Consider the following 25,303-nt stretch of genomic DNA (forward strand, 5'->3'; position numbering starts at 1 on the left):
GACTGACGGCTGGGATCAACCCGGGGATGCGATCATCCATCCGTCAGAAACAAACCCTTCAAGGCACACGCCGTTGCATAACAAAGAATAGACCGAGAAGAGAGACCAATATAGAATAGAACGAACGGATTTCCACAGCATAATAAATTTATGCAACCGAAGGATGTACACCTGAATCAATCACCTCTACTAATAAGCCTGACCGCTGCTCTCCCTCGAATGAAAACCGTGCAGAAACGAAAAGAGCAAAATCACTACCCTACAAGAGCTATGTATACCTTCACTCTCAAGCCACTGCGAAATCCGGCAAGCCGTCGTCGTCAACCTCAGCTCCAGGATCAATAAAAGGAGCCGGGGGGCGCGCCAACGAGGAGCACCATTGGGGATGTTTGGATGAGTGGTATTTCCTTGGAACGTTCGGTGCCTAGCTCGAACTTCCCGAGGAAATACCACCATCGAGCCAAACGGGTTCCCGATGATGTTTGTTCCCCTCAGGGGCGCGCACCACGGAAGGAGCTGAATTCCGCAGGAGAAGATGCGTGGGCGACCGCGGCCGATCAGAATTTACAGCAGATGAGCCCTTTCCTCCAGACGCGGCGGCGCCTGCTGCGCCGACGTTCCGCCTTCGCCATCCTCACCGGGCTGCTGATCCACTCCCTCTGTAACCTGTTCATCGACCGCAGACTACTCATCAGGTTTCGTAGAAATTTCAAGTAACAGTTCTATGGTTACTTTTTTGTTTCGAAAGACAGAATACGAACAACTATTAAGAGTTTACATGCTTGTTTTGGGACCAACAATAAGTAGCACAACATTGTTAGTATAAATAAAGATGGTTTGAAATCTGATGAAGTCGACGGCTTGTATGTAGACTTACACTGGAAATGCGAAGGACCGGGTGCTAGTGGTGCTGCTATCCGACCGAAGAGAGACGTTGCCAGAATATGCTATATGACCGGACATCGACACTGGCCCTGACATGATGCTGGGACCAAAGAAGTTCGGTTCAGAGAGATTGTCGTTGCCAACGAGAGCAGTTGATTGCGAACTTTCGGGCTTCGTTTGTTCCGCCACGGAATGATCTTGCGCAAGGGTGGAGCTCTTACTGACTGCATCGTCGGTGCCTAAGCAGTGCTCCTCATCTATCTGATCAGCGACACTGTCACTCACGCATTTCTCTTGATTCTCCCCATGTGCATCACTAGGTTCAGAATTCCTTGATGAGGATGTAGCAACTGCTGTTTCATCCACTGCATCAGTGATGGCCTTGCTAACAATACTTTCACTATGATCATTACTCTTCTCAGATGATTGAATGTCTGAACTGCTACTACTCACAGCATCCGTCCTGGGTTCAGCTGTTTCGACCTCATCTATTCCTGTGGAGCCACTTGCCAAATTGTCAACGGTGAGGATGGAATCTGTGGAAGCAGCATCTGTGATTCCTGGTATAGAGCACTCAGGTTCTGAGGCGTCCTCTAACCTATGATCAATGAAAGGGTTGTAGCGATCAATTTTGTGGGGCTCTCTCACATCCAATGTAGCAGCTGCATCATGATATTCTGACATTGTTCCTGAGCAACCACTGGTATTCTCTTTACTGACTTGCTCACTGGTGTTGGTCAAAAAAGCCTGAGCGTCAGGAAAGCCATCTTTGGAAGTCTGTAAGAATAACAAAGCTTTCATGAGGTACACACATGGAAGAATTTACCACTGAATTTCGAGTCAAAAGGGAAGAGCATGTGTACAGCACAATGATAGTGGTAACGAGGCAAGCAATTTAAACTATCTGCAAGTCGTAACAGCATACCTGTCCAACTTCTTCATGAAGAGAGCACTTATGTTTTTCACTGCTCTCGGAGTTTATTGTGCTTGCATGTCGGGATTCTTCTGCACTTTCGAGGAGAAGTAACTCTTGCAAACTTACCTTCTTCTCACTGGGATCGCTTGCAATGTAATCAGGAGTAATCCGATCTTCATGATCATACTCTTTGCCAGAAGACTGCTGTTTCCCGTTGTCACAATGAGGAACAATGTCAACTGGTACAACTGTTTCTAGTTTTAGTTCGTGCACAGACTTTTTAGAATGATGTTTCTTCCCATATCTTATGTCACTGTTTGCATCAATCATTTGGCAACTGAAATTTGGGGATGACCTTTTATCTACTGGTTTTTCTTCTGAAATCTTCTGATGAAGTAGTGCCCCTTCATCAACACAGACATCCTTGACAAAATTACTGCCATAATTACCAGAATCCACAGTATCTGCCAATTTTATCTCCACGACATCCTTGTAAGAAACATTCTGAAGTGCGACATGTCCACGTATCTGCACCGTATCTTGTGATGGATTTTTGTCTTCTACCATTTTATATCAAAAACTCAGTATCATTTTACGATCAAGTTCTATTATCTAGTTTCAGGGACCATCAAATGTAGTTTTCCTGCACACAAGTTCATGAGAGAGATTGTCAGTGTGGAATTCTTCATCATCTTTGCACGAATACAACAATAAGACTTTCAGGAGGGATTAATAAGATATTGTCAATGCCATGCTAATGTTGCATCAGTAATAACATGTTTTTTCTATGATTTGAGTATTTGGCATACAGTGAATGCCCAACAAATATCAAATTAGTGATAAATATCTATTGGAAATCCATAAAGAACTTAGTGAAGATCTTTTGCAGTTTGCTTCTTTTCAATATGGTTGCTACATCCCTTTAATCAAGTGCAAGCATTAAAATTTCTTGTTGTGGCTCCAACTACATTGGCCTAAATTCGTGATGGCCTTGACAGAGACAGTTCCTTCTATGGTTTGAACAAAGAGACCGGTGGCAGTCGTGGTGGAATTAATATCATCATGGAGCCAAGTCAAGGCACAAAATCTCGCAATCAGAATCAACAGCCTTCCCACTTGACATGAACAATGCGAATAATTTTCAGATTATAGGAAGCGGAGTCAAGTAGTGAAGGACAGGTAACAGTAACTGAGACTAATGGCAACCCAAATACCTAATGCCACCTTTTCGGAGTAAGATGGGCATCTGACCTTCAGTGTCCACAAGTTGCTGAAGCAATGGTGATTCCACAACTATTGCTTTTCTTGTGATCGTTCTGAAAGCTTTAAATATGTTAAACTTTAGATTTAATACAGCTAGGTTCTAGAAATTGTATCGGCATTATGTTTACCTACTGAGAAACCACTTGCTACTTATGCATACTGTTCAGCCAGTGGATATTTCGACTTTCAAATTGCACTTGACTAATCCAGACACAAGAGTGTTCACCTAACAGAGCTAACTAGAGGAAGGAATATTCTGCACTCACTAACCAGAGCTAATTATGTAGCAAAACTCATCCTGAACTCCAAAAAGCCCCAGACTTGACGAGTGCATTGCAGTTAGTTTCAGCAACAACTAAATATGTGCGCTAAGGCAGAAACATAAGAAATAGGTAAAAGATGCAGCTGGAATTAGTCTCACATGCCTAGCTTCATGATGGAGAATTAGAAGCAGCCTGCAGATTTAGATTCCATCTATAGGTCGCAGGAAAGGGAAAAAAATTATTTAATGTATAGTGCAGAGAATGAATTCCAAGGTTTACTGATGACAGAAGAAATGCTGCACTTTCTGAAATGACGTATCCTAATAAACATGTAACTTGTCCTGGTAAGGATACGAACCTCAGAGTCTTTGCATGATCCGGTACAAACTGACACACCAACCGAACGCAGATACACGCCAAACTAACTACAGAGTTGGCACCAGAACAAGAGGCCACATCCCATGTACACTCCACCCAAAGAGACGTACAATACAGCCATCAAGATTCAGCATCCCAGACCCATTCGTACGCCCAAAAGAATATTAAAAAAACTTTTTTTTCCTTCTTCCATGACTGGCGGGTCGACATACTAAATTGCCATACAAGACACAGTACAATCCAGGACCTAAGTCATCGGCGATTTAGTGACCTTGATAACCTTACCACATCAACAGAAGGGTACCATCTCTTGTCGCAGACGTACGGCAGAACACTACCAGCATCGGTACGAAAGCTCACGTAGAACTGCAGCGAACGCGTCACGCGATTAGCAGAAATGAGCTGCGCGACGATTCCTCTTCCACCAAGGAACTTGCGTAGACGAAGAAACTTCAATGGAATTAACTGCATGCATCAGATGTTGCCTGACGCTGGGCAGTGCCCCCACACAGTAGTAACTGCAGGCAGATGCAGGCATGGAAGAACTCGGCAGCTATAGGACTGGGAGAAATTTCGCGGCAGAAGCTAACCTAGTAGCAAATCACCACTAGTTTTTCTGGTGAAAGGAAACAAAAAACCATACTGCTCCTTCTCATGTGGACTAGTTCTCAGATCAGTAATGTTTTTTTTTGTTCTAATCTAGGAGTTCAGAAATCATGGCCAAAAAAGGAGAGCAGGACCTGATATGACAAGATGAGACAGAAAAAAGAGAGAGGCAAAGCTCTCAGAAATCATGAACGCCGTCAAATCGCATACAGAACCGAGCGAGGCAATCACACTGAAATCGAGAACGAACCACCAAAAGAGGGCGAGGGGAGGAGGAACGGAAGAGAAGGATCAAGAACTCACCTCTGCTGGGATAAAACCCCTGGAATTCTCTGCTCCTTCGCTTCCGAAGCCGGGAGAAACGCCGCGAGTGGAGATTGGCCGGAGCCCGGCGGGGATAGAATGAGAAGGGGATCAGGATCGCAGGAAGCCCAACGACCAGGAGAATTCGGAGTTGGAAAAAGAATTCCAAACCCCGGGGGTGGGCTCTTAAATAAAAGGCGTGAGAGGCAGAGCTGCGCAATAAATTTCGTGTTCTCTCTCTCTCCACCTCTCTTTCTCTCTCCTCTCTCGATTTGTATTTACAATTAGGCCCCTCGAGGTCCAGAAAACAGGTCCTCGGATTGCTTAAAGCACGAGTTGCTAGGACATTTCATGGTACAGGTTTGCTGGATTTCTGGTCTTATGGCGTTTAGTTGTTGCAATTATGCTAAAATTCAGTGCCCTATTCGAATTTTGCATGTGCTCCAAACTTGACTACTCCAATATATGTGAAGTTCTAATATGTCCAAATTTCTTTAATTGTTGACATTTCCAACATTTCACGTATGTGTTCATTAATCAAAATTAATTAATTTGCAATATATGTCTGCTAATACCAATATTTCACAAACAGGACATTAAGTGGTCTGTGCTTAGAAAAAAGTGAATTCCATTCATGTTCCAATTAATTCCAATATATAGGATTAAAGGCATTTCATATGCAAATGACTCCATTTATGAAACCAATTTTTTTGATATATAGAAGCTTTTGTATTACAAATATATAAAAAGCATCATGCGGGTCAAAGTTATGCTCCGGTTATCATGTCAGGCAAAAATGAAAAAGTAAGAGATTTATAAATTATAAGCGAGGTATAAAATGAGGTGAATAGAAAAGTTGTAAACAAAATTATCATACCAGCTTTAAAATCTACCTCTGATTGTACTGGCCAAAAAGAATACATCTATGCACTCGTTTGGTAGTGCAGCTAGAGGCCAACGCTTTACAGCCTGCGGAACTATATAGTGCAGTATCGAGGGATCGACAATGGGAAAAAGTTACTGTAGATCACGTTGGAGGTATGTTAAAATGGTCCTTCCAATTTTCAATCAATGAACCCAAAAATTTGAATAAATGAAAAATAGTACTACAAGTGCAAAACCCTGCAGCAAAAGCTTTGAGGCAATAACGTCCTATGTAGAGGGTGCAATCACGAAATGTCACAAGAGCAAACCGCTGGAGAAGACAGCTCTCTCCCGCATTTAAGTACTCTAAATTCCAAACCACCTCTACGGACCCAAAATTTATTACGCACACAAGAACCAACGAAGCATTTCTAGAAAGGAAAAAACCAGAAAAAGAAACATATAAAACACAAAAAGTTTCCTCAGAAAAAATCGAACAGAAGAAGAGATTTTATTGCTGGGGTGGCGAAATGGTCATACGCAGGAGAATATTATTTTCTTAAAACAAGAAAACTATTTGGATGCACGTATAAAATAAATACTTTATTTATCTTTATTATCCCTTGATAGTAAGGTTTTGCAAACAAATTATACATGTCTTGCATGCCTAAATTAAAATAAAGGAATTTCACATGAACATACTAGTACATTATTTGTTGTTTCAGAAAAAAATGAACATACATTATTTTGTACTCCAAGCAAGGCATTAACCTATGTCCTTAAGCACGACCATGGCCGCACGCAAAGTAACTAAGCATGGCCATGGCGCAATCTTTGTGCAAGGCGTGGACCAGACTCCATCATGGACAGTGACATAGCGGAGGCCAATGGTGTGGGAGGCCATGGCCCATGGGCGGTGGTGTTTGACTTTGGGGCCAATTTTGGAGAAGGGTACGGTGAACTGGTAGCAATAGGTAAATGACGTAGGCGAGATTTGTTTGAGAGCGAACAGAAGGGAGTGACGTGATGTGTGGCTCTAGGGAAAAAAATATGTTTCCAAAAACAAATTGATAATAATACGAAAAAATTAGTTGTGAGTGCGCTTAGCAGTCACAACTACTCCATCTGTTTCAAAATTTAAGTTATTTTAACTTTTCTAAAATTATATATTTTGCTATGCATCTACCCATATATTACATCAGATACATAGCAAATACTATGAATCTAAAAATTCCACCTACATTTTGAAACGGAGGTAGTATTTTTTGCAAAATTTGATGTAATATTGGATGTATTTTTTCCACTATTAATGCAATTTCGGTCTTGTTTGGAGAAAAAAGAAAGCATTTGTCTGCACAGACTGTCAGTACCTGAAATAATATCGGGAGCAAATAAAACAAAACGAAGCAAAAACAGCATGCACTGGAAACAGAATCAGAGGGAGCGGAAAACACATTGTTTCATGGAAGAATCATGTCAAACGCACTTTGCAGCTGCCCCCTATCTTTTCGTTCCCACTGAACGGATTAGTGGGCGAGTCGGTTATGATCCGTCCCTAATCCAGTGACTGATCAGTATGCATCATGTTATCATGACTAGCAAGACCATACTCCAGTCCACCGCAACCTTTATGTGTTGCAGAAGTCATGAAGATACGTAGTCTTACACTGCCCGCTGCCTGCCTCCACATGGTGTTGCTGTGCTGCACTTCAAGTTCATTCTGAGCAACCACACTGGAGGAGAACAGACTGCTCAACTAACTGCTCCAGTTTACTGGGACCATGCATGTAATTTGTTCCTCCTTTGTTGTCTTCAGAAGATATTTTTTAAAAAAAAAATCATCTCCCATGCATGTCCTTGCAAGGGCATCAGAGATCCAGTTATGTCCACTTCACTTTAGCTTGCACAACAGGGATGGAATCGGAAATAAAGTCAACACAATAAGATAAGCTTTCTTTAATCAGCCAGGTTATATGATCTGACGTGTCTTATTATGGGGCTCTTTAGTTCCCGTAGCTGTAAACGCAAAAAACTTTTTGCAAAGAAATCTTGCTAATTTGATGTACTAAATGAAGTCTATTTACAAAACTTTTTGCACAGATAGGTTGTAAATCGCGAGACCAATCTAATGATGCTAATTAATCCATGATTAAGCAATAATTAGCGGATGGTTACTGTAGCATTACTGTTGCAAAATATGGATTAAGTAGTCTCATTAGATTCGTCTCGCGATTTACAGCCCATCCATGCAAAAAGTTTTATAAATAGACTTCATTTAGTACTTCAAATTAGCAAGATTCCTTTGAAAATTTTGCGTTTACGGTTTTTTTATGTTTACGGGGTGGAAACTAAACAGGGCCTATATATGCACGCAATATTAAAACGGACTGAAACAAGGCTACAATGCCGGATTCAGGTCGCTAGATTTGCCTCATGTGGCACTAGCCTTTTTGACTTTCTGGGAAGAATAATTCCTAGTACTGTTTCTATTCCCATTTGAGTCTTGTTACTCTATGTATCCCGCCTGCCAAAACTGGCCTAAGAATTTCTTCTTAATATATTGATGCGCATCTCTCTTGCACGTTCGAGAAAAGAAAACTAGCCTAAGAATGTCATGTACATGGCTGCGTGTTTAAATACACATCTTTTAGCGTGACCTTGTAACATTTAGTGACAGATACACACCTGAAAAATAATGTACTCTGTTAGGATCAACCAATCAAACACCAGAAGTCTGGACCAAATGCAGCACATGCATTCGTTGCTTGGCTCAAACCAACCCTTCGTTTTCAATAGGGACATAATAGGAGACCACCACTCACACGAACAAGCCATGTGAGACATCCATTTGACCAAACTTAAAGCCCAACTGCACTTCTCATTCTAGTATTCTCATGTGTATGATCGTAGATTTGCGTTAGCTAAAGCAAGTAATGCAAGAAGTTCTGCATGAGGTGGTGCCAGGTAGCATAAAGCGAACACTGCATGTTACCCAAAGCCAATCACATGCATTATGTTCTGCAACTGCCCACACCCCAATAACTATCAGAGTATCAGGTGAACAATGATCAATGATTTTTCAATTGACTTCTCTTTTTAATCTGACGGAATCACAGACAAGGGCAATGCCACAAATAGGTCTACCAGATCTCGCTGTAGAAATATCATCGATCATACACTCCCAACTCTCCAAGGACAGCAACTCAAAACTCAACTGCGATGGAGGCAGAGGAACCCTACAGATTTTTGTCTCTTGACAAACGATAACATGTACAGTAATTTGAGTGTGAAGTTCAGTTGAGTTACCCTAGGCCTAGCAAATGAGAAAAAGAACTCCTTGTAATCTCTTAGAAACTAACGGCCAGATATTGAAAAACGAAGAAAGCAAACCAGCCTAATGTTATGATTTATGAAAGCAAAGCCTAACATTATGCAAAGTTCCCCTCAAAGGAAAAGAGAAGCATTCTGCAAAGACCCTAGCATGGTGTTTGGCATGTGTGAGGATTGCCATGAGCTTCTCCTGCAATCCTCGTCGAAGCGGGACCCTTCCTTCCACTCATGGGACATGGCAATAATATGTGTAGGTTCATTCTTCTAAAAAGCATCATGCATAGGTCCTATAAGATGTTTGGCACTTGTGCTGAGAGCTTTTCCTGCAGATCCCTGATCTTTGAGCAGAGTTCCACCTTGTGTTCCTTGTAGCTCTGAAGCACAAAGTCCTTTCCCTCAATAACTTCCTTCAGTTCAAAAACCTCTTTCTTGAGCATATCCACCCTCTCTACCTCTCCCTTCCTCTTCTCAATGCCAATACAATGCAGGTCAGCATCATCAGCACTACCATCAGCATAGCCATTGGGATGACCATTTGTCTCATCTAACTGCCAGTGTCCAGCTTGCAAAGGTTTCTCATGAGAGAGTGCCTCTGCAACACAATGATCTGCAATAATCTTCCTTAGATGCTGGATCTCTCGCTCAGATGCAAACAGATCTCGATTGGCAGCATCCAGCTGAGATTGCAGATTGGTGGACTGTATCACCTGAATGTTTAAAGAATTCTTAAGATCAGCAATCTGAGCTTGCATCTCCATGATCATCTCATCACGTTTCTTGAGGTGCTGTCTCAGCTTCTGTATGACCTCTCTTTTGCTATAGATGTCAGACCCTGATTCTGAAACACATGGAGAGCCAGAACTGTTAGAGTACTGAAATGGTCTTCGAGGAGCTTCAAGCCGATCAGGCGAGGATATCCACATAACGTCGCTGTTCTCTTTGCTTGATTCTGGCACATGTATCTTCACAAGTGGAAGTGAGGGTTCAACTGATTTGGGTACAGGACTTGCAGGTGCTTGCTTGACTTCCACTCCACCATGTCCTGACATGGTAAAAGCAATTAGTATAACAAGTTTTGGCAAGAACATTCATGCCACAACAAAAGAGACAATAATGAACTAGGGTAAAACCCAACCCAAAGATCGGATTGTAAGAATTTATTAATTCCGTTCAATCAGTATAGTGAAAGCAACAGCCTGAAACAATGAAATTACGATTGTGTCTCTAAATGCTAAACTCATATCCAATATTGGAAATTTGATAGAATGCCATAGCCATTATTTCAGACAATTATTTTGTGGATAAGCATGACTCTTATGCACACGAACCCTGGAGATTTATAATATAATTATCCAGCCCCACTAAATGTTTTTTAAAGGGTCCCCTATTCCATTAATGAAACAAACTACAAAATCCATCTGATAAGTTCAAGGCTAGAGAGAGGACCACAACAAAGGGTACTTTGTTTACAAGTCAATACAAAGCAAAACAAATAACTCAGGTTTAAAAAACTTGCATTCTAAATTGTATGCTAGCACCAAAATTAATGCAGGTTGAAAATATTCAACGCCCCATAGATTAAAGATTTACCAAGGAGCGGGAAATAGCCGATAGTGCGGGTTCAACCTCATGCGTGCCAGATTTGTATTCTAGCACTAAATTCAATGCCATATAAACTACAATATTTTGTTCACAAAGAAGCGAGTAACAGGTAATAGAACTGAGCAAGTAGGAAGTTACAGATAAAGCACCTGAAATATAGCAGTAGCAGCCAGTTTGGTCACTGAACCGGTGGAGGTTCGAGTGCAGCTCACATGCTTCAGGCCTTCTTTTATCTGCAATTTTGCACAATCAGCACTAATCAGAGAGCATACAAATAATAAGGACACAAGATCAAGATTATAAATGAAGATGGGGGCATGAGATGACATAAGACCTTTGGAAGTATTATTTTGCTGCTTCCCATCAAACAACTGCTTTAGTTTGCACCCAAGCCTGACTGAAAGTGTGCTGAGCAAAACGCCCCCTGCAACAAGAACCCAGTTTGGCCCTTCTCCTTGGACATGGCTACCCCTCCCAGACTTCTGTAAGCTCCTACTTGTCTTGTTCTTCATTCTAACAACAACCAATTTCTTCAGCCAAGCGTACAAAGACAGTACCTAGACCTGCAGAAATGCAATGCAACATATTAAGCACCGCAGCCTCATATTGGTGAAAAAAAAATAGATTCACTTACACAGATACGCATTATAGGGATCGAAAAAAAATTACAAAAGAACAAAGGAAGTAAACCATGTGGCATCAAACAATGCAAAGGCAAAATGCAGCTTCATTTCTCCATGGAAGAACAACTGCGGAAGCTAAAAACAGATTTAAACTACTAATCGCTGTATTAAGAGGGGCGGACCCAGACAACCAGTACAGGACACGGGTGTACACATGTACACCCGATAATTTTTGAAAAAAAAATCGAAGTTTAGCAGGTAAATACATCGTCAGATTACCCGCAAGAAAGAACACTTGGTCAGATCCTAATACAAATAGCATACATTAGGGTTTTGGGTGTTCGATTTCGCACAGAAGGAAGCGAAGGGAAGGGAAGGGAAAGGAATAGGCAGGCGTACCTGTGTGATGCTCAGCGGCGGCGAAGCGCCCGACGAAGACCTGGCCAAGGGTGGCCGCTCGCCCAGCCGTCGCTGACTCAGGCCGAGAGTGGTGTCGGCGGAGAAAGGAAAAGGAAAAGGCATCGGAGGAAAGAAAAAGGAACGCACTCGGGGGCCGTTCTGGGCCGGAAGGCAGCAGATGAGCAAGCGTAGGGTACTCCTCTTCTTTTTTCTTTGCTCGGTTTAATCAAGGAGTTAATGACAGGCCCGCCTGTGGTTAAAAATTAAAGAGAGAACTCGAAACCTTTGCACGTGGGGATAAGACAACTTCCTGAACCAGGCATTTGGCCTAACCTGTTTACTTTACTCGACCACGCGGGCTGCATGGAACCAGTACGCGGGAGAGCTTTCCGAGTAGAGTTGTGGCCGTTTTGGCCATCATGCACAAACCAGCCGCTACACGGCAGCATCAAAAGTTGAAAACCCTGAAGGTACTGATCCCCGCGGTCTTAACTTGTGAATTTGGGGGTTTAGGTTTTTGAGATGAAATTTTAGGAATTTTCTCAGGTTAAGGTTCCTAGTATCATCGCGATCCATTCGCACCATCGCGAGTATAAAGGGAGAAGAAGATTTATCTTTACAACCAGGTCTCGATAACTTTATAAGTGTGTACCTTAGTGGCTCCTCTACACTAGTCTATACAAGTAACAACATTGATTATGCATTAGCCAATGTACGATTTAGATTTTATTTGGATCCATGGGCTAAACTTTAGACATAAAGTTAGATGATCCAAATAGGTGGACTAAAATGTAGAAAAGTTTAGTTCGACTTAATTAAAGTAGCTAAGTTTAGTTCGACTTAATTAAAGTAAAACATTGTACATTTGTATGTAGCAGCAGGACCCCATGGATCATGGTTGGAAACTCGCCGCGCATCAGCGCTGTTGCTGTAGACTGTATTTACGTACGGAGCTTGGAAAGCCGGTTCGTACGGGGTCGGTTCAGCCTACCTGTATTCATCATGGCTGTAATCTTTCGTACTAGTATGAAGAATAAAGCTCCCCATATCCTTTACGAAAGGAGACAAAGAAGCGCCCCAACAACTGATCAGGAGCCATCATGCCGACGCAACCAAGGCCCCAGCCCCCAGCAGCTTGAGCACGGGGACCAGAGGGCCACATGCCAGAGGCATTCACCTCACCTGCTGCCCTGCTTGGCTGTGCCTCCGCGGCGGTTGGAGGCGAGCTACGGACGAGCGCAAGCCGTGCCCGACCGTGTGGGTTGTGGCCTTGTGTGGGGCGCCGTTTGCTTCTGCTCGACGGCGACTCGAGCCCCGGCGGCCTCGGAGACGCATCGCTGTCGTGTCACCCCTGGAGCGGAACTGGAGCACCGCCGCCGGTGAGGGGGTCGTGGCAGGCGATGAGCGGCTGAGCTGGGTTGCCGGGATCTCTGGGCCCAATTTCTCGAACCAAATTATTTTTTTTCAGTTTTACAGATAAATCACACTATATTGCTCTTGGGATTGGAACATGAGCACCCCCACTCCCACCCGACCCCACCCCACCCCACCCCAAAAAAATGTACATGCCGAGGTTGGCTCTCCTGTCAGATATTTGCACGCAGTTGCTTTACACAAACTGAGAGCCGTGGTAAAAAAAAAGTGCAGCTACAGTTTCTCTTTTCCGAGGACATGCAATGTGCACGATCATCCACAATGTGTGTGTTTCTTGGTCTCTTGGACCTGCTCTATGCTGCACAGATAAAAATACCTGCCACCTATAAATCAAACCCACAAAAATGGGTTGATTATGGCAAGGTGATCCTTGGCTAATCCTTTTTTCCCCTTATCATAGAAGGGTTTCTTAAGAAACTGAAAACGTGGTATGGGCTTTTGGCTCCAGCATATGCCGACTCTCCTGAAAGCTGTCGGCATCCATGCATCAGCAGTCTGATGTGCCATGTCTCCAGCTTCTCAGGCCACTAAGGAGCACCACTTTACAGAACTTCGACGATGCACACTTCTAAAAAATCAAGAAAACATCATTTCAGATTGATGAATTTGGAGACAAATACATTTTTTGCTACTGAGACTCAACACAAATTAATGCAGTCAGGGTTATTGAAACCAATGTTTCATCTCGAAAAATCTGTACCATACATACAAAAAGAGTACAAGGAGTTGTGTTGTTTTTTAAGAAATGTCAGAATCCATGCATCATTACTGGACTATTTCTCCATAGTCTTGGACCATTACCATCAGATCGTTTAGTCAACATAAAAGTGAAGGTATGTAGAATTAGAGGAATTTCATATCTAATATCTAGTTCAAAAGCTTTCAACAGGGTACTACAACTACAAGCATTGATGAGACAAAAGTCACGGCAGAAAGAATCAGTTAGTTACCTATCTGAGGGCATGAACGCAGTGTGTGACTGTGTGTTCAATGATCCATGATCTATGCAATTCTGGCGTGCATAGCCTCATACACAGCATGTGATTGAATAAGCACCAGTTGATGAACAGTTTGCATAGGCATGACTGACAGAGACTTTGCTGTGAGCTATGAATGTGTTAGTTGACAACCTATTCCCTGGTAGACAATTCCTCAGTCAGCATTGCATACGTTTCATCACGTGGTTTGCAGTTCATCTGTTCTAATATGGATATCATGTCATGGCACATATCTGAGTGACCCTTTCTTATCAAGCCATCAATTATAACTTTCCAAACAATTTCATCAGGATTGTAGTCTTTCCATCTGGAATCTCTGAATATTTCTTTAGCCCTATCGGCTTGTCCTTCAGCAGTAAGCCCAGAAAGCAGATTCTGGTAAGACAACAGATTTGGTAAAAAACCATGTCCAATCATGGAACAAAGCAACGCCCAAGCATCAGGATACATCCTCAATTTGCAAAAGCAATTAACAAGAGCAGTGTATATATCTTCATTCAGAGGTAGATTATCTTCTTTCATACGAGAAACTAACGAGGTCACCTCGTCCAATCTTCTATCTTCAGAAAACCCTTCCAGGATGGCCAAATAAGCTCTTGCACTAGAAGGAACACCATTCTTCTTCATTCGCCCAAACAATTCAAAGACATCAGCAAGCTCTATGGTCTTCCAAACACGAGTTGCTTTCAAAGGCACATGCTCAGCCAGCCTCATCTGTAAAAGATGTCTAAGCAAGATCAGAAAGGTAAAATGGTTTGGCATAGAAGCCACACTTTTCATGTGGTTCAAGATTGTGACTGCATGATCCGTCTGCCCAATACTTGCATACCCATCCATCAAAGTGTTATATGCCATTGCATCAATAGTGACCCCACTTTTGTTCATTTCCATCACAACATTTTCTGCTTCATCAAGCCTGCCTTCATTGCAATATGCACGCACAGACGTAGTATAAGTGACTACATCAGGACTGCACCCCAGTGATACCATTTGCTCCCACATTCTTGTGGCTAATCCATAGTTTCTCTCCTTGAAAAGCTTGTCAATTACAATTGTATAGTTGACAGTCGATGGCTTCAAATCCTTTTGTAGCATCTCATCTATAAAATATAATCCTTCTTGCCATCCCTTGGTCTTGCATAGATTTTCAATGAATGGACTGTATGTATAGGTATCTGGTGCACAACCAGCTGAGATCATCTTTTCCAAAAATGTTTGTGCAACATCGACTTTACCAGCCTTGCATAACCCATCTATCAGTGTATTGAACGTCACAGAATTAGGTCTTATGCCTCTACCCTCCAGGCCATCAAAAAGAGAGCAAGCTTCATTGGTTTTACCATCTTTACAAAGAGCAGCAATCAATGCATTGCAAGTGTACTTATCAGCAGATAAACCATCTCCCTCCATCAAACGGAGTAATCTGAAAGCACTCTCTATATGCCCATCAATGCATTGGCCTCGAATCAACAAATTGTAAGTCACAACATCTGGCTCTACTCCGCATGCTCTCATTTTGTCCAACAAAGCCATTGCTTTGTACACTTTCCTCCCATTACAGAAACCTTGCACTAATGCATTGTATGTCCACACGTTTGGCTCGCACCCTTTCAACTTCATGGATTCAAACACCCTCACCGCACGACTCATCCTCCCCTCCCTGCAGTAGGCATTCACAACAGCAGTGCACGTTACAACAGAAGGAGCCAATCCTTTGTCAAACATCTCCTCCAGCATTTTCTCAGCCTCGTCAACCTTCCTCTCCCTACACCATAAATCGACCAGTGCTGTATAAGCACGAGTGTTTGGCCTCCATCCCAGCTCCTTGATCTTCTGCAGTATACAGAGCCCCTCCTCCCCCCTTCCGGCATCACAAAGCCCCTTCACCAAGGCCACATATGTGTGCATGTCTGGCTGCTCCATCTCCCTGAACAACTCCAGTGCCTGATCAATCCTCCCTGTCTCACATAGTCCTTCAATCAGTGCAGCATAAGAGACCATATCTTGCCGGAACCCTCTAAGCGGCATTTTGTTGAACAGGTCTTGGGCCACTTCAACCTGCTGTGTGCGGCAGTACCCCACGATCAGGGAGTTGAACGTGAACGCGTCGGGGCGCCAGCCAGAGCGGACCATGAGGCTGAGGTACCGTTGGGCCCGGCGGAGGTCGGCGCGGCGGCAGAGGGCCCGGATGAGTGCATTGTAGGTGGCGCCCGTCGGCGCAGGCGGGGCGTGGCGGTGCATGTGCGCGAAGAGGCGGAGCATGAGCGGCGTCAGCGCGAAGCGGGAGAAGTGGGCGAGGAGGGAGCGGAAGGGGCGGTCGAAGAGCGGGCGGAGCGGCGGCGGGGAGAGCGCGTGGAGGCGGAGCACGACGGGGAGGGAGATGTCGAGGAGGTGGCGGGACGGCGCGGCGGCGCGGGCGACGGCGGCCGCGAGGCGGAGTGGGAGCGGGACGACGAGCGTGCGGGGCAGGGACGGCGCGAGGAGGGCCGGGAGGTGCGGGAGCGAGGGGTGGAAGCGCCAGTCCGGCGAGGAGAGCACGGCGGCGAGATGCGCGATGAGCGCGGCGGGGGACTGCGGGGCCGGAGGGTACGCCATGGGAGGTGTTTAGGGGAATGCCAGAGACCGATAGCTAAGTGCCGTGTCGGCGACGGCCGGGTGTCTGATAGCACGTCAGCAACTACCGACGGAGCCGCCGCACGCCGCCGTCGCCATTGTTGGGGATCATTTCCTCTCTTTTTTTGGAGAGAGAGAGAAGGTGTTGGCCGCTTGTGTGTGCGGTTTGACGCCCAAACCAGCTCCAGGAAGATTTGAGTCGATGGGCTGGAAAGGGCCCATGAGAGAGTTTGGGGGAGTCGGTAATGCTAGGGAACTGACGTCCAGTGCGTCGGAGGGTTCGTAGGCCCAGCTATAATAAAAAAATCGTGATGTCCACCGCTGCTTCCGTTCCACCTTATCCACTCGTTCTTCTCGTTCTTCTCTCCTCCATCCGTTCTATTTTCTCGAAGCCTCCCAACCAGGAAATACAAAACCGCTCGATAATCGCGATTATCGGTGAAATTTATCGTTACCGATGCTAGCTGAGAACGTAAACCGATTGGAATTTCGCTAGATTTCAATGAAAAATTCAAAAATTTATAAAAAGTAGAGAACTTATTTTTATAAAAAAACTAGACCTTCTCTTGATTCCAGAATGTTGTCACATGTTGAAAGCAACAATTGTTTGCTTAGTAAAAAAATATTTTATCTAACTACCCGTTACCATCCACTAACTCGTGCGATTAAGGCCGATTTTCGTACGATTAAGGCCGATAATCAATATATATGCGGCAATTGTCGATGATGCTGCAGCTGGGAGCGAGGGAGCTGATCGTGGCGTCGATAATCGAAGAGACCGAAGAATGATTAAATTGATATGCCGAATGCCTTCATGTATGGACTATGTGCTCGCTAAGTTTGTATGTGGCTTGTATAGACTATGTACTCTTGTTTCTATGCACTATGAGGTTTGTATGAACTATGCACTCTTTTATTTCTGTGAACTATGAAGTTTGTATGGACTATACACTCGTTTGTTTATATGCACTTCGTGGTTTGTATATATGTGCAAATTCATGTGCTTTATGCAATTTTATGGGCAAAATATATAAATATGTTTATTTCTTAGGCAAATTGTGCATGTATGTGTAATTTATCTAATATAATATAATACATAACCTACAAAATTAAATGCTATCAAACCTTTATTTTTTCTACTGCCAAAACATATTTTCAGTAGGCGAAGCGATAAATCGTTCAGTTTGCATCGATTATCGACGATAAATTGTTGAATTTCATTTTTTTTTTGAATTTAGGTCTCTTTACCAATCGGTTTTGGCGATTTTTCACCGATTTTCAACTGATTATCGTTACCGGAGCTCACTGATAAATGCTGTATCGCCGGTAATGTAATCCTTGCTCCCAACCCGAGCCGAGCAACGCCGCCCGCCAGGATTCCAAATCCAGCGTCTCCGCCAGCAATCCCTATCACGCACCTCCGCCCTCATTGTGCCTCCCCCACGCTCTGCTAGACGAGGCCTCCGTCGCGTCGGGGAGGTTCCGGCGGGACGCGCGCCGTGGGAGTTGCGCCGGCGGGGAGCGCGCGGCGGGGTGGCGCCGGGAGGAGCGGTGGCGCATACCTCCGCCGCGTCGGGGAGGTGCCGGCGGCGCTGGCCGTGGAGCGTAGTGTGGACTTCATGCACCCGCCGCTCCTCACTTCCATCCACAGCGCAGTGTTAGCCTAAACGGTCGGTTACCTGCTGTTTCTATTTATTCGGACTAAACGGTCATTTAAATAGATTAAACGGTTATTAAATATGGTAAACGGCTAATTAAACGCACATGGCTAGCCACGTTTACACGACGTGTCCATAGGCTAAACAGCCGTGTACGCGAACAGTGCCACAACGTGAGGTCGACGGTGGCGAGCTCCGTGTGGCCGCAGCCTGCGGCGGCGGTGGCCACGGCGACGGCGTGGCTGATGGACTGCAGGCGGGACAGGTCCGCGCAGAGGTAGAAGGCGAGGCGGAGGAGCTTGACGGCGCGATCGCCGGTTGGGGCTGGCAGGAAGGTTTGCTGCATGTTGCAAGCGTATGTCTTAAGTGTTTTAGATATTTCAGAACCATATTTCACATGGATGTTGCAAAGTAGATTTAAATGTTGTGATGTTGTATATGTTTTACATATATATTGCAAGTTTTTATCTGGAGATTGCATCTTCGATGAGAGATTTGAATGTTCCATGCAACATAAAACAGATGTTGCGATAGGTTTTTTTCCTCATCATCAACGGATGGCTATGTTGCAAACGATGATTTTCTATATTACAACGTTTATTTTCTATGTTACGGCCGTTATTTTTCGATGTTGCGGTGGACTAATGCTATGTTACGGCCGTTATTTTTCGATGTCGCGGTGGCCTAATGGAGTTTTCGATGTGTTCCCGACGGACGTCCGAACGCTGGAACGCTGGCAGCGCCGTTAGGAAGTTCCGTCCGAATTTCGTTGAATTATTATTTATGAATTCATTCACACTACAGACCTTTCAGCAAAATCTATCCTCTCGACAAGGCTGGACGTCAGACTTAAGTTGACGCTTATCGCTCAGAAACAAAAGAATCGAAGCTTAGCTACGAACATTCAGTCGAGAAAGTAAAACCGGACAGGCGGACAGTGTTCAACTGCCGAAGAGTTTACTAGTTCTATACATCAGATCTCTTGCTGATGAATTGATTTGCCAAGCAGGCATAGACATCAAATTCTATTAAGTTCGACGGCTGATGGCCAAGTGCTGTCCTGCGCATCATATTACAAGACTTGGACAGAGACCAGATCTGCCATGGTTTCCAGCTCGAAAACACCGCGCAATTCACTAACTCAAACATGTATAGCCGACTAAGCTAAGATCAAAGGGCGCCCACATGCGAGAATTTCGTCACCCATATAGCTCGCGCCAGGGTTCCTGAACGATTGGTGATTTTTCAATCCCCCTCTCGAGAACAGATTCTTTGCTGAACTCCAGGTTGGTGTGCCTGGCCAAGTGCTGTCCTACACACTGCAACATCTGACAATAGGAAGAGAAATTGGATGAGCCAAGAGCTAACAAGCTTCACAATTTGCAACTTACAAGCACGAAGTATGCATTCTTTCACAGTTCCACAGAACTGCACTGGATGTTCTTAGAATCATAGCATATAGGCTACTGCTATGGGCATCTGTGTACAATGCTTCATATAAAAATATTATAGTTCAGGAGTTTAAAGCATAGCAGAAAACATGACGTGTTTCTTTCTATTTGGGCAGAAGAAAACTGGAAAAGCAGATGTTATCTACAGATGACAAAACTTTAGAGGGTTCTCTCTATGTTGCATCCTTAAAGGCTTTGGAGGTACCAAGGTAAAAGATTAATTAACCCATTTTAACATTACTAATTAGTGTGACTATTGTTTCAGTAGCAGGGGCAAAGCTAGCTCTAGACTTACCATGGTGCACCCAAGGAGCATACAAAAATTTATAGCAATCGATGGTGAATTTGGGCCTAGCTAGTGGCAAAATTGTCCTTGCACTGGTGCACTGGTGCACTGGCACCAGGCAAACTGAACACAGCGTCACCCCTGTTCGGTATTGTTTCCGATTTGATCAGAACAATTCTGGCAATTTTCAGTAACTATGTGGTCTGCAGAGCTTCTACTAAAACAAGGGGGCGCACAACAGAAGCAAAGGAAGGCAGAAATACAGAGTGACATACAATTATCCAAGGCGTGAGATCTAGATACCAGTAAAGAATAATTCAATCAGAATCAACAGAGTAGACAAGATTACCTCAAGATCAGAAACTGTAGAGCTTTTGCCTTGCTGCTGCCCACCAGAAGTGACAAGAAGAACTGTAGGCATCTTCAACACTCGTACCATTTCTAGCAAACATACTATTGGTTCACTACGGATTTGCAAGGATGTAGGAGGTTTAGTAGTCCCGTCAACCAACAAGTGAGTAAAGTCAGTTGTTGCCCCTAATTCAGCACCATGAAGTACTGGCGATGCTTTGGTTGCATGTTCTGTTCCATGATGATAGCTTGATGATCTTGTGATGAATGGGACAATTAGAACTCGCTCAGTGGAAGTAGATTCAGCAGAAATCAGTTCTAGGACCTCATTCATAACACACGCTGCAAGAGGGGGCTTATAATCTGGCACAACAAAAATAGACACCTGGCAATAAACAACAGAGCTTAAATACAACAATTTTCTTATGGAGTGCAGAAAGGGGTTAAAAACAGTGCAGATCCAATATCAACAATCAGGAACACAATTGACGTTTCATGTCATAGCAAAGTATAGTCAAATCTTCATTATCAAATCATTCCCATAGTGGACTAACAGCTTGACAGCCAACAGCCCTTACAGTCGTGTAATCTGGAACTGACAGCTGAATATCAGTTGCAAAAGGACCATATCGACAAAGATTCAAAGAATAAAACATTGTTAGCAGAAGCAACATGAAACCAATTGCATGTTACACATGTTAAAATTCCGAAAACATGCTTATTTCCATATTTCATCTAATAAAATTCAAGCAAGACAAAAAAAAAGGGTGTGAATCCCACTAGGAAAGTGTCCTTTTCCATTGTCATCGATTGCCTCCAGGCTCCAGGTGCATAATCATTACCATGCAATGTCATTTTGATGTTGTCCAAATGTGATAAGTTGGTTGAGATTTAAGAATGAAATCCATGAAAACATAATTATGTTATACTTGCTAAACCATATTCAGTATTGATTCATCAGGCGTAGTATTGCAAGTAAAGAGGTAGACAGGATCACAGCAACAAAAACAAGGTTGGCATTCACAAAGTATTCATTGAGATCAGATCAGGATGCAAGTTCACAAAAAACAAGGACGACGTGGCACCCGCAACCTAGCATCTGTTCGTCAGTCATGACAAGTTGATAATGAACATTTGTTTTCCACCAAGGAAAGTCTCAGCCTACACTCACTACTAGCAAACCCCAACGACGGAAAGGTCTGAACCCTGGAGCTTCCAAGATGTTATATTTCTCAGGGAGTTTAACAAACGGTGACAGGGTGACAGCAGGTGTACGCTTTCCACATACATTTTTCATTTTCCAGTGTCCTCGCCTTTGCCAAAAAATTTAAACTCCTTGGAAGAACACTATCTTCCAGTTTGATGGATCATGCCCATTTTGTTAAAGAAAAACAGTTGCTTGTCTAGTAACCTTCAGCACATTCACCCAAAACAGAAACAACAAGCATTCCGTTCATTTAGCTAAGTTTGAACTAGTACCACACGAATCGAACCGATAGGACGGGTAGAAACCCTCTTGGGCCCATTACCTGTGGAGAGCCACTGGAATCAGAGAAGCTCAGGAGCTCGACGGACGCCTTCTCGCCGTCGAGCCCGTACTTTGCGAGGGGGAGCTCCAAGGGCGCGGCCTCCCTGCAAAAGACATCAAGCATCAACCGCTGAAGGGCCCAGCAGGCGGACGCTGCGGGATTGGGGGCAGGTCAGGTTAGGGTTTAGGCGGGAGGAGGAACCTCGTGAGCCCTGGCGGCGGGTGGAGGGCATCTGCGAGCGCCGCGCCGTATCCTGCGGCGTCGCGGACGAGGACGAGCACCCTGGATGCCACCCGCATCGCCGCTGGTCGCCGGCGCCGTAACGAGACGATCGGAGCGAGTGCGGAAGGGGAGAGAGGCTTGTCAGTGAAGCACCGCAGGCGGCAGGCCGCAGCAGCTACAAGGAGTCGAGGGCAAGGCCCTTCCAATATTGGGCCTTCCCACTTCTTACCTCATGGGCCTCCGCCCGCTCGTCGTCGTCCCCGCTGCCCGAAAACGATGGGCCACGCCACATAGCACTCCTCGAATTTTTAATGGTGTAGTATTGTTTTTGGATAAAATTCTTTTCAACGATGCATCGTCCTGCAGGTTCGGCTCTTCGACGAACGATGCTGTCAGGCTTGCACCGGAGGTTACTTCGGGGAGATTTCATTCGCGCACGTGGTGATCCCTACTAGCGCTCCACTAATACTGGTGCCATTAGCTGACACGACACGAGCATGTCAGCATGCAGAATGCGTCAGCGCTCTTGTTTGTCGACGAGCCGCCAAATTTCTGGCTGGTCGATCTCACGAGCAGAAAAATCTTGCTTCCTGAAACCGGCATGAATCGTACTCATAGGTTGTAAGATCCAGAGGGAGTTGACCCGGGAGCAACCGACAAAAGCCCGTGACTTGACCTCGCTCGCCAATGGACAGCCACGGGCTAAACTCATTGAACAGCACTGCGTTTCGTTCTTTCTTTCTTTCTTTCTTTCTTTCTTTCTTTCTTTCTTTTTTAAAAGGAACAACACAGCACTGAGTTTAGGGCTTTAAAATTCCGCGGAGAAAGGAAAATTGGATTTGGATGGGAACCGAAATGCTAAGAACGGATAGCTCCAAAGAATTAGAGAAGCCCGATTCAGTCACTTGGAGCGTCAGCTAATTTTTGTTAACTAGCTAAAAAGTGGTTGACAGACGGTTACTGGTTAGTTTATGCAGTGGAGTGAGTGCTCGATATTCTTCGGTGATCCACTTCACTGACTGATTCATATAAAGGCTTTACTATACAGTTTCTCGAGAACTCGTCGGTTTCTCAATCCCAACCTAGTCAGCTGGAGTATAGCTCGGATGGGCTTTATTATTTAGTACTACGTCTCACAACTGCCAATTGTTACAATCTACAGTAGAAAAACGTCAATAGCGTCAGTGGAGTGGCTGCTTGTGATTCTACATGATTATACAACACAGCGTGTCTAATTCTGGACAAATTCTTAATCAGAATGATTGATGGTAGGTGGTTGCAGGCTAGCAGCAAGGTTCAGACAAGTTAGGTGGAGTAAGTTGTAAAGCTCAGAGACACCAGCACAAGTAGTGAGGACAGTAACATGTATAGTAACACTAACAGAAACATCTTCGTGGCATGTTCATATACAGGTAAACTTTACAGCTACCTTCTAAATGCATACATGGTACATGTTTTTTTTTTGAGATTATACATGGTACATGTTTAACAGATCATGTTTTTTTTTTGAGATTATACATGGTACATGTTTAACAGATCGACTAACTCAACTTTAATCCATCCGACAGAACCATCTACAGGAATTTACAGCCTTCCACGCCTAAATGCCTAATCCAAGCCCAAAGAAAACCACAGACAGCAAATCCACACATGGAGGAGTAAAACACATGGTTTCCATGCGAAGCAGACATCAAGATTCAAGAAGTAGCTGGGAGTTCCTCTGCAACGCTGTCGATCATGGCCGCATCACCTTCGTACGCGATAGAGCATGCAGCATGCTAGAGTATGGTGCAGGTGTTGCTGCCGCCGCCACGGCGGGGCACCGCTGCCATGCTCTGCCTCCGCTTGCTGCTGGAGGAGGAGTTGTGGTCCATGGACTGGTAGTCGTGCCTCTCCACCAGCGGCGAGTAGTTGCCCGGGTGGCTCTGCGCCGCCGCCAGCGAGTAGCTGCTGACCCTGGCCCCGTAGCCGCCGTAGCCGTAGCCGTGGCCGAACCCCCCCGCGACGGCGCCCACCGGCGACGGGTAGTAGTGGTAGGCGTAGGGGCTGGCGGGCGCCGCGGCGTAGCTGCTGTTGTACTGCCACTGGGGGTGGCTGCCGTTGTACGGCGACCGCATCGCCGCCACCTCCTGCTTGGTCCCCGGGAGCGGGAGCGCCGCCGCCTCGAACGTGTCGTGCGTCCGCAGCTCCACGATCTCCGCCTGGCCCACCTTCTTCTTGAGCTTCCTGACCAGCTTGTTCGAGTCCACGCCGGTGCCGATCACCAGCAGCAGGCTCTTGTCGCCGCCGGCCAGCGTCACGGACTCCACCCCTGCTCGAATTGGGAATTACTAATGATCCTTTTTTGCTGACAGGAACGAGCCGCTTCAGAATTCTCAATCGGAAACAGGAACAGAGCGCGGACACATACCGCTGACAGCCGCCGCCACTTTCATGGCCTTGGCCTGGCACTTGTCGGACTTCGCATGCATCCGGATTATGATCTCCTTCTGAAAGAATTCGACAGGTACAAACAAACAAGTTCACAAGTTATGAAAAACAATTCAACCCAAGCAAAGAGAACACGAAATTTGCAGAACAAGAAGAAGCAGATCGAAGCTGGAAAGAAGAAGCTAGATACTTACCCTCATGGTTGTGCTTTGTTGAATTGCTGCAGTGTTTTGTGAGCTAGCTCGAATAAGGGAAGCTGCTCTGCGTGGATGCTGAGAGAGGAAAGAGAAGTGTGTGGTTCATCTCAAGTACTGACAGCCAGGAGGAAGGGTAGGATTATATGTGATGTGCTTGCCACTTGCGTGACAAAAGGCCTGGTTTAGTTGGTACTCTAATGTACTTGGTACTTGGTAGGCAAGCAAGCGTAATCACGGACTAATAAACCTCACAAGTCGAGATATTTAACTGGTATGACTTTGACCAAGAGTCTCGTAGTTATCTGGAAATTTTGGCGGTTTTATGCTCGTCACTGGAGGCCCAACAACATCATAAACTAAGAAGGCCCGGCCCACTCACTAACTTCTACAGTTCTATTGATGACGGGAAAATAGGCCCACTAAGTTCTAATTCAGGTACCTGCAAAGTTCATTTCAGAAGGCCGTGAGCGCACAATTGTTTATGCCCTGAAGGTTCACTAGTTACTTATAACCACATGCGGGTTACTATTAGTACAGCGGAGTTTCGAATTCCGTGTTGGAAAGCTCAAGTACTAGTTGAGTTTTGAACGTGTGAATTAAAAGTCCAAAATTCGAGCTGATGAATGCATGAGGTTTGAGGTGGGCAAAAGTTTCACCAGCTAGCGGAGAAGTTTCGCCACTGAACATCCAAATTACCAGAGC

The 25,303-nt window shown here is 44.8% G+C and overlaps 5 protein-coding genes across 12 annotated transcripts; all 5 read right to left on the reverse strand.

Moving 5' to 3' along the window:
• Positions 1-90: 90 nt before the first annotated feature.
• On the reverse strand, positions 91-4,806 carry LOC112893448. Of its 7 annotated transcripts, XM_025960802.1 has the most exons (6): positions 4,615-4,806; positions 3,486-3,538; positions 3,016-3,117; positions 1,811-2,444; positions 878-1,662; positions 91-666 (listed from the first exon to the last, which is right to left on the reverse strand). In XM_025960802.1, the coding sequence occupies exons 4-6, from the start codon at positions 2,366-2,368 to the stop codon at positions 558-560; spliced, it is 1,452 nt and encodes a 483-aa protein (XP_025816587.1). In that variant the 5' UTR covers positions 2,369-2,444; positions 3,016-3,117; positions 3,486-3,538; positions 4,615-4,806; the 3' UTR covers positions 91-557. The 7 variants fall into 7 exon arrangements, with proteins under 7 accessions (XP_025816587.1, XP_025816609.1, XP_025816580.1 ...); XM_025960824.1 differs by lacking the exon at positions 3,486-3,538 and having other exon boundaries at positions 3,053-3,117; XM_025960795.1 differs by lacking the exon at positions 3,486-3,538.
• A 3,894-nt stretch (positions 4,807-8,700) lies between these two features.
• LOC112896165 lies at positions 8,701-11,620 on the reverse strand. The gene is made up of 4 exons (XM_025964112.1): positions 11,433-11,620; positions 10,745-10,973; positions 10,560-10,643; positions 8,701-9,850 (listed from the first exon to the last, which is right to left on the reverse strand). Exons 2-4 carry the CDS (start codon positions 10,920-10,922, stop codon positions 9,096-9,098), a joined length of 1,017 nt encoding a protein of 338 aa, XP_025819897.1. The 5' UTR covers positions 10,923-10,973; positions 11,433-11,620; the 3' UTR covers positions 8,701-9,095.
• A 1,360-nt stretch (positions 11,621-12,980) lies between these two features.
• On the reverse strand, positions 12,981-16,614 carry LOC112900364 (pentatricopeptide repeat-containing protein At5g65560-like). 2 transcript variants are annotated; one of them, XM_025969203.1, is made up of 2 exons: positions 13,817-16,614; positions 12,981-13,431 (listed from the first exon to the last, which is right to left on the reverse strand). In XM_025969203.1, the coding sequence occupies exon 1, from the start codon at positions 16,457-16,459 to the stop codon at positions 13,997-13,999; it is 2,463 nt and encodes an 820-aa protein (XP_025824988.1). In that variant the 5' UTR covers positions 16,460-16,614; the 3' UTR covers positions 12,981-13,431; positions 13,817-13,996. The 2 variants fall into 2 exon arrangements, with proteins under 2 accessions (XP_025824988.1, XP_025824980.1); XM_025969195.1 differs by having other exon boundaries at positions 12,981-13,434.
• Positions 16,615-19,062: 2,448 nt separating this feature from the next.
• On the reverse strand, positions 19,063-22,133 carry LOC112886357. Its single transcript, XM_025952279.1, has 4 exons — positions 21,954-22,133; positions 21,753-21,855; positions 20,222-20,608; positions 19,063-19,463 (listed from the first exon to the last, which is right to left on the reverse strand). Exons 1-4 carry the CDS (start codon positions 22,049-22,051, stop codon positions 19,335-19,337), a joined length of 717 nt encoding a protein of 238 aa, XP_025808064.1. The 5' UTR covers positions 22,052-22,133; the 3' UTR covers positions 19,063-19,334.
• A 1,212-nt stretch (positions 22,134-23,345) lies between these two features.
• LOC112893778 lies at positions 23,346-24,803 on the reverse strand. The gene is made up of 3 exons (XM_025961272.1): positions 24,599-24,803; positions 24,385-24,463; positions 23,346-24,285 (listed from the first exon to the last, which is right to left on the reverse strand). The coding sequence occupies exons 1-3, from the start codon at positions 24,602-24,604 to the stop codon at positions 23,753-23,755; spliced, it is 618 nt and encodes a 205-aa protein (XP_025817057.1). The 5' UTR covers positions 24,605-24,803; the 3' UTR covers positions 23,346-23,752.
• Positions 24,804-25,303: the final 500 nt, after the last annotated feature.

Source organism: Panicum hallii, chromosome 1, assembly GCF_002211085.1.
Source record: "Panicum hallii strain FIL2 chromosome 1, PHallii_v3.1, whole genome shotgun sequence".
NCBI lineage: Eukaryota > Viridiplantae > Streptophyta > Magnoliopsida > Poales > Poaceae > Panicum > Panicum hallii.

Excerpts from the sequence above, each read along its gene's own strand:
- LOC112893448 (XM_025960784.1), bottom strand. The coding sequence starts at position 2,368 with ATGGTAGAAGACAAAAATCCATCACAAGATACGGTGCAGATACGTGGA. Across the intron at positions 1,663-1,810 it reads TTCATGAAGAAGTTGGACAG|ACTTCCAAAGATGGCTTTCC; the intron begins GTATGCTGTTAC and ends TTATTCTTACAG. Across the intron at positions 667-877 it reads CGGTCCTTCGCATTTCCAGT|GTTACAGAGGGAGTGGATCA; the intron begins GTAAGTCTACAT and ends GTCGATGAACAG.
- LOC112896165 (XM_025964112.1), bottom strand. The coding sequence starts at position 10,922 with ATGAAGAACAAGACAAGTAGGAGCTTACAGAAGTCTGGGAGGGGTAGC. Across the intron at positions 10,644-10,744 it reads GCAAAATAATACTTCCAAAG|ATAAAAGAAGGCCTGAAGCA; the intron begins GTCTTATGTCAT and ends GCAAAATTGCAG. Across the intron at positions 9,851-10,559 it reads CTGCTACTGCTATATTTCAG|GACATGGTGGAGTGGAAGTC; the intron begins GTGCTTTATCTG and ends TTACCATGTCAG.
- LOC112900364 (XM_025969203.1), bottom strand. The coding sequence starts at position 16,459 with ATGGCGTACCCTCCGGCCCCGCAGTCCCCCGCCGCGCTCATCGCGCAT.
- LOC112886357 (XM_025952279.1), bottom strand. The coding sequence starts at position 22,051 with ATGCGGGTGGCATCCAGGGTGCTCGTCCTCGTCCGCGACGCCGCAGGA. Across the intron at positions 21,856-21,953 it reads CCGCCGCCAGGGCTCACGAG|GGAGGCCGCGCCCTTGGAGC; the intron begins GTTCCTCCTCCC and ends TGTCTTTTGCAG. Across the intron at positions 20,609-21,752 it reads ATTCCAGTGGCTCTCCACAG|GTGTCTATTTTTGTTGTGCC; the intron begins GTAATGGGCCCA and ends GTTTATTGCCAG.
- LOC112893778 (XM_025961272.1), bottom strand. Across the intron at positions 24,286-24,384 it reads AGTGGCGGCGGCTGTCAGCG|GGGTGGAGTCCGTGACGCTG; the intron begins GTATGTGTCCGC and ends CAATTCGAGCAG.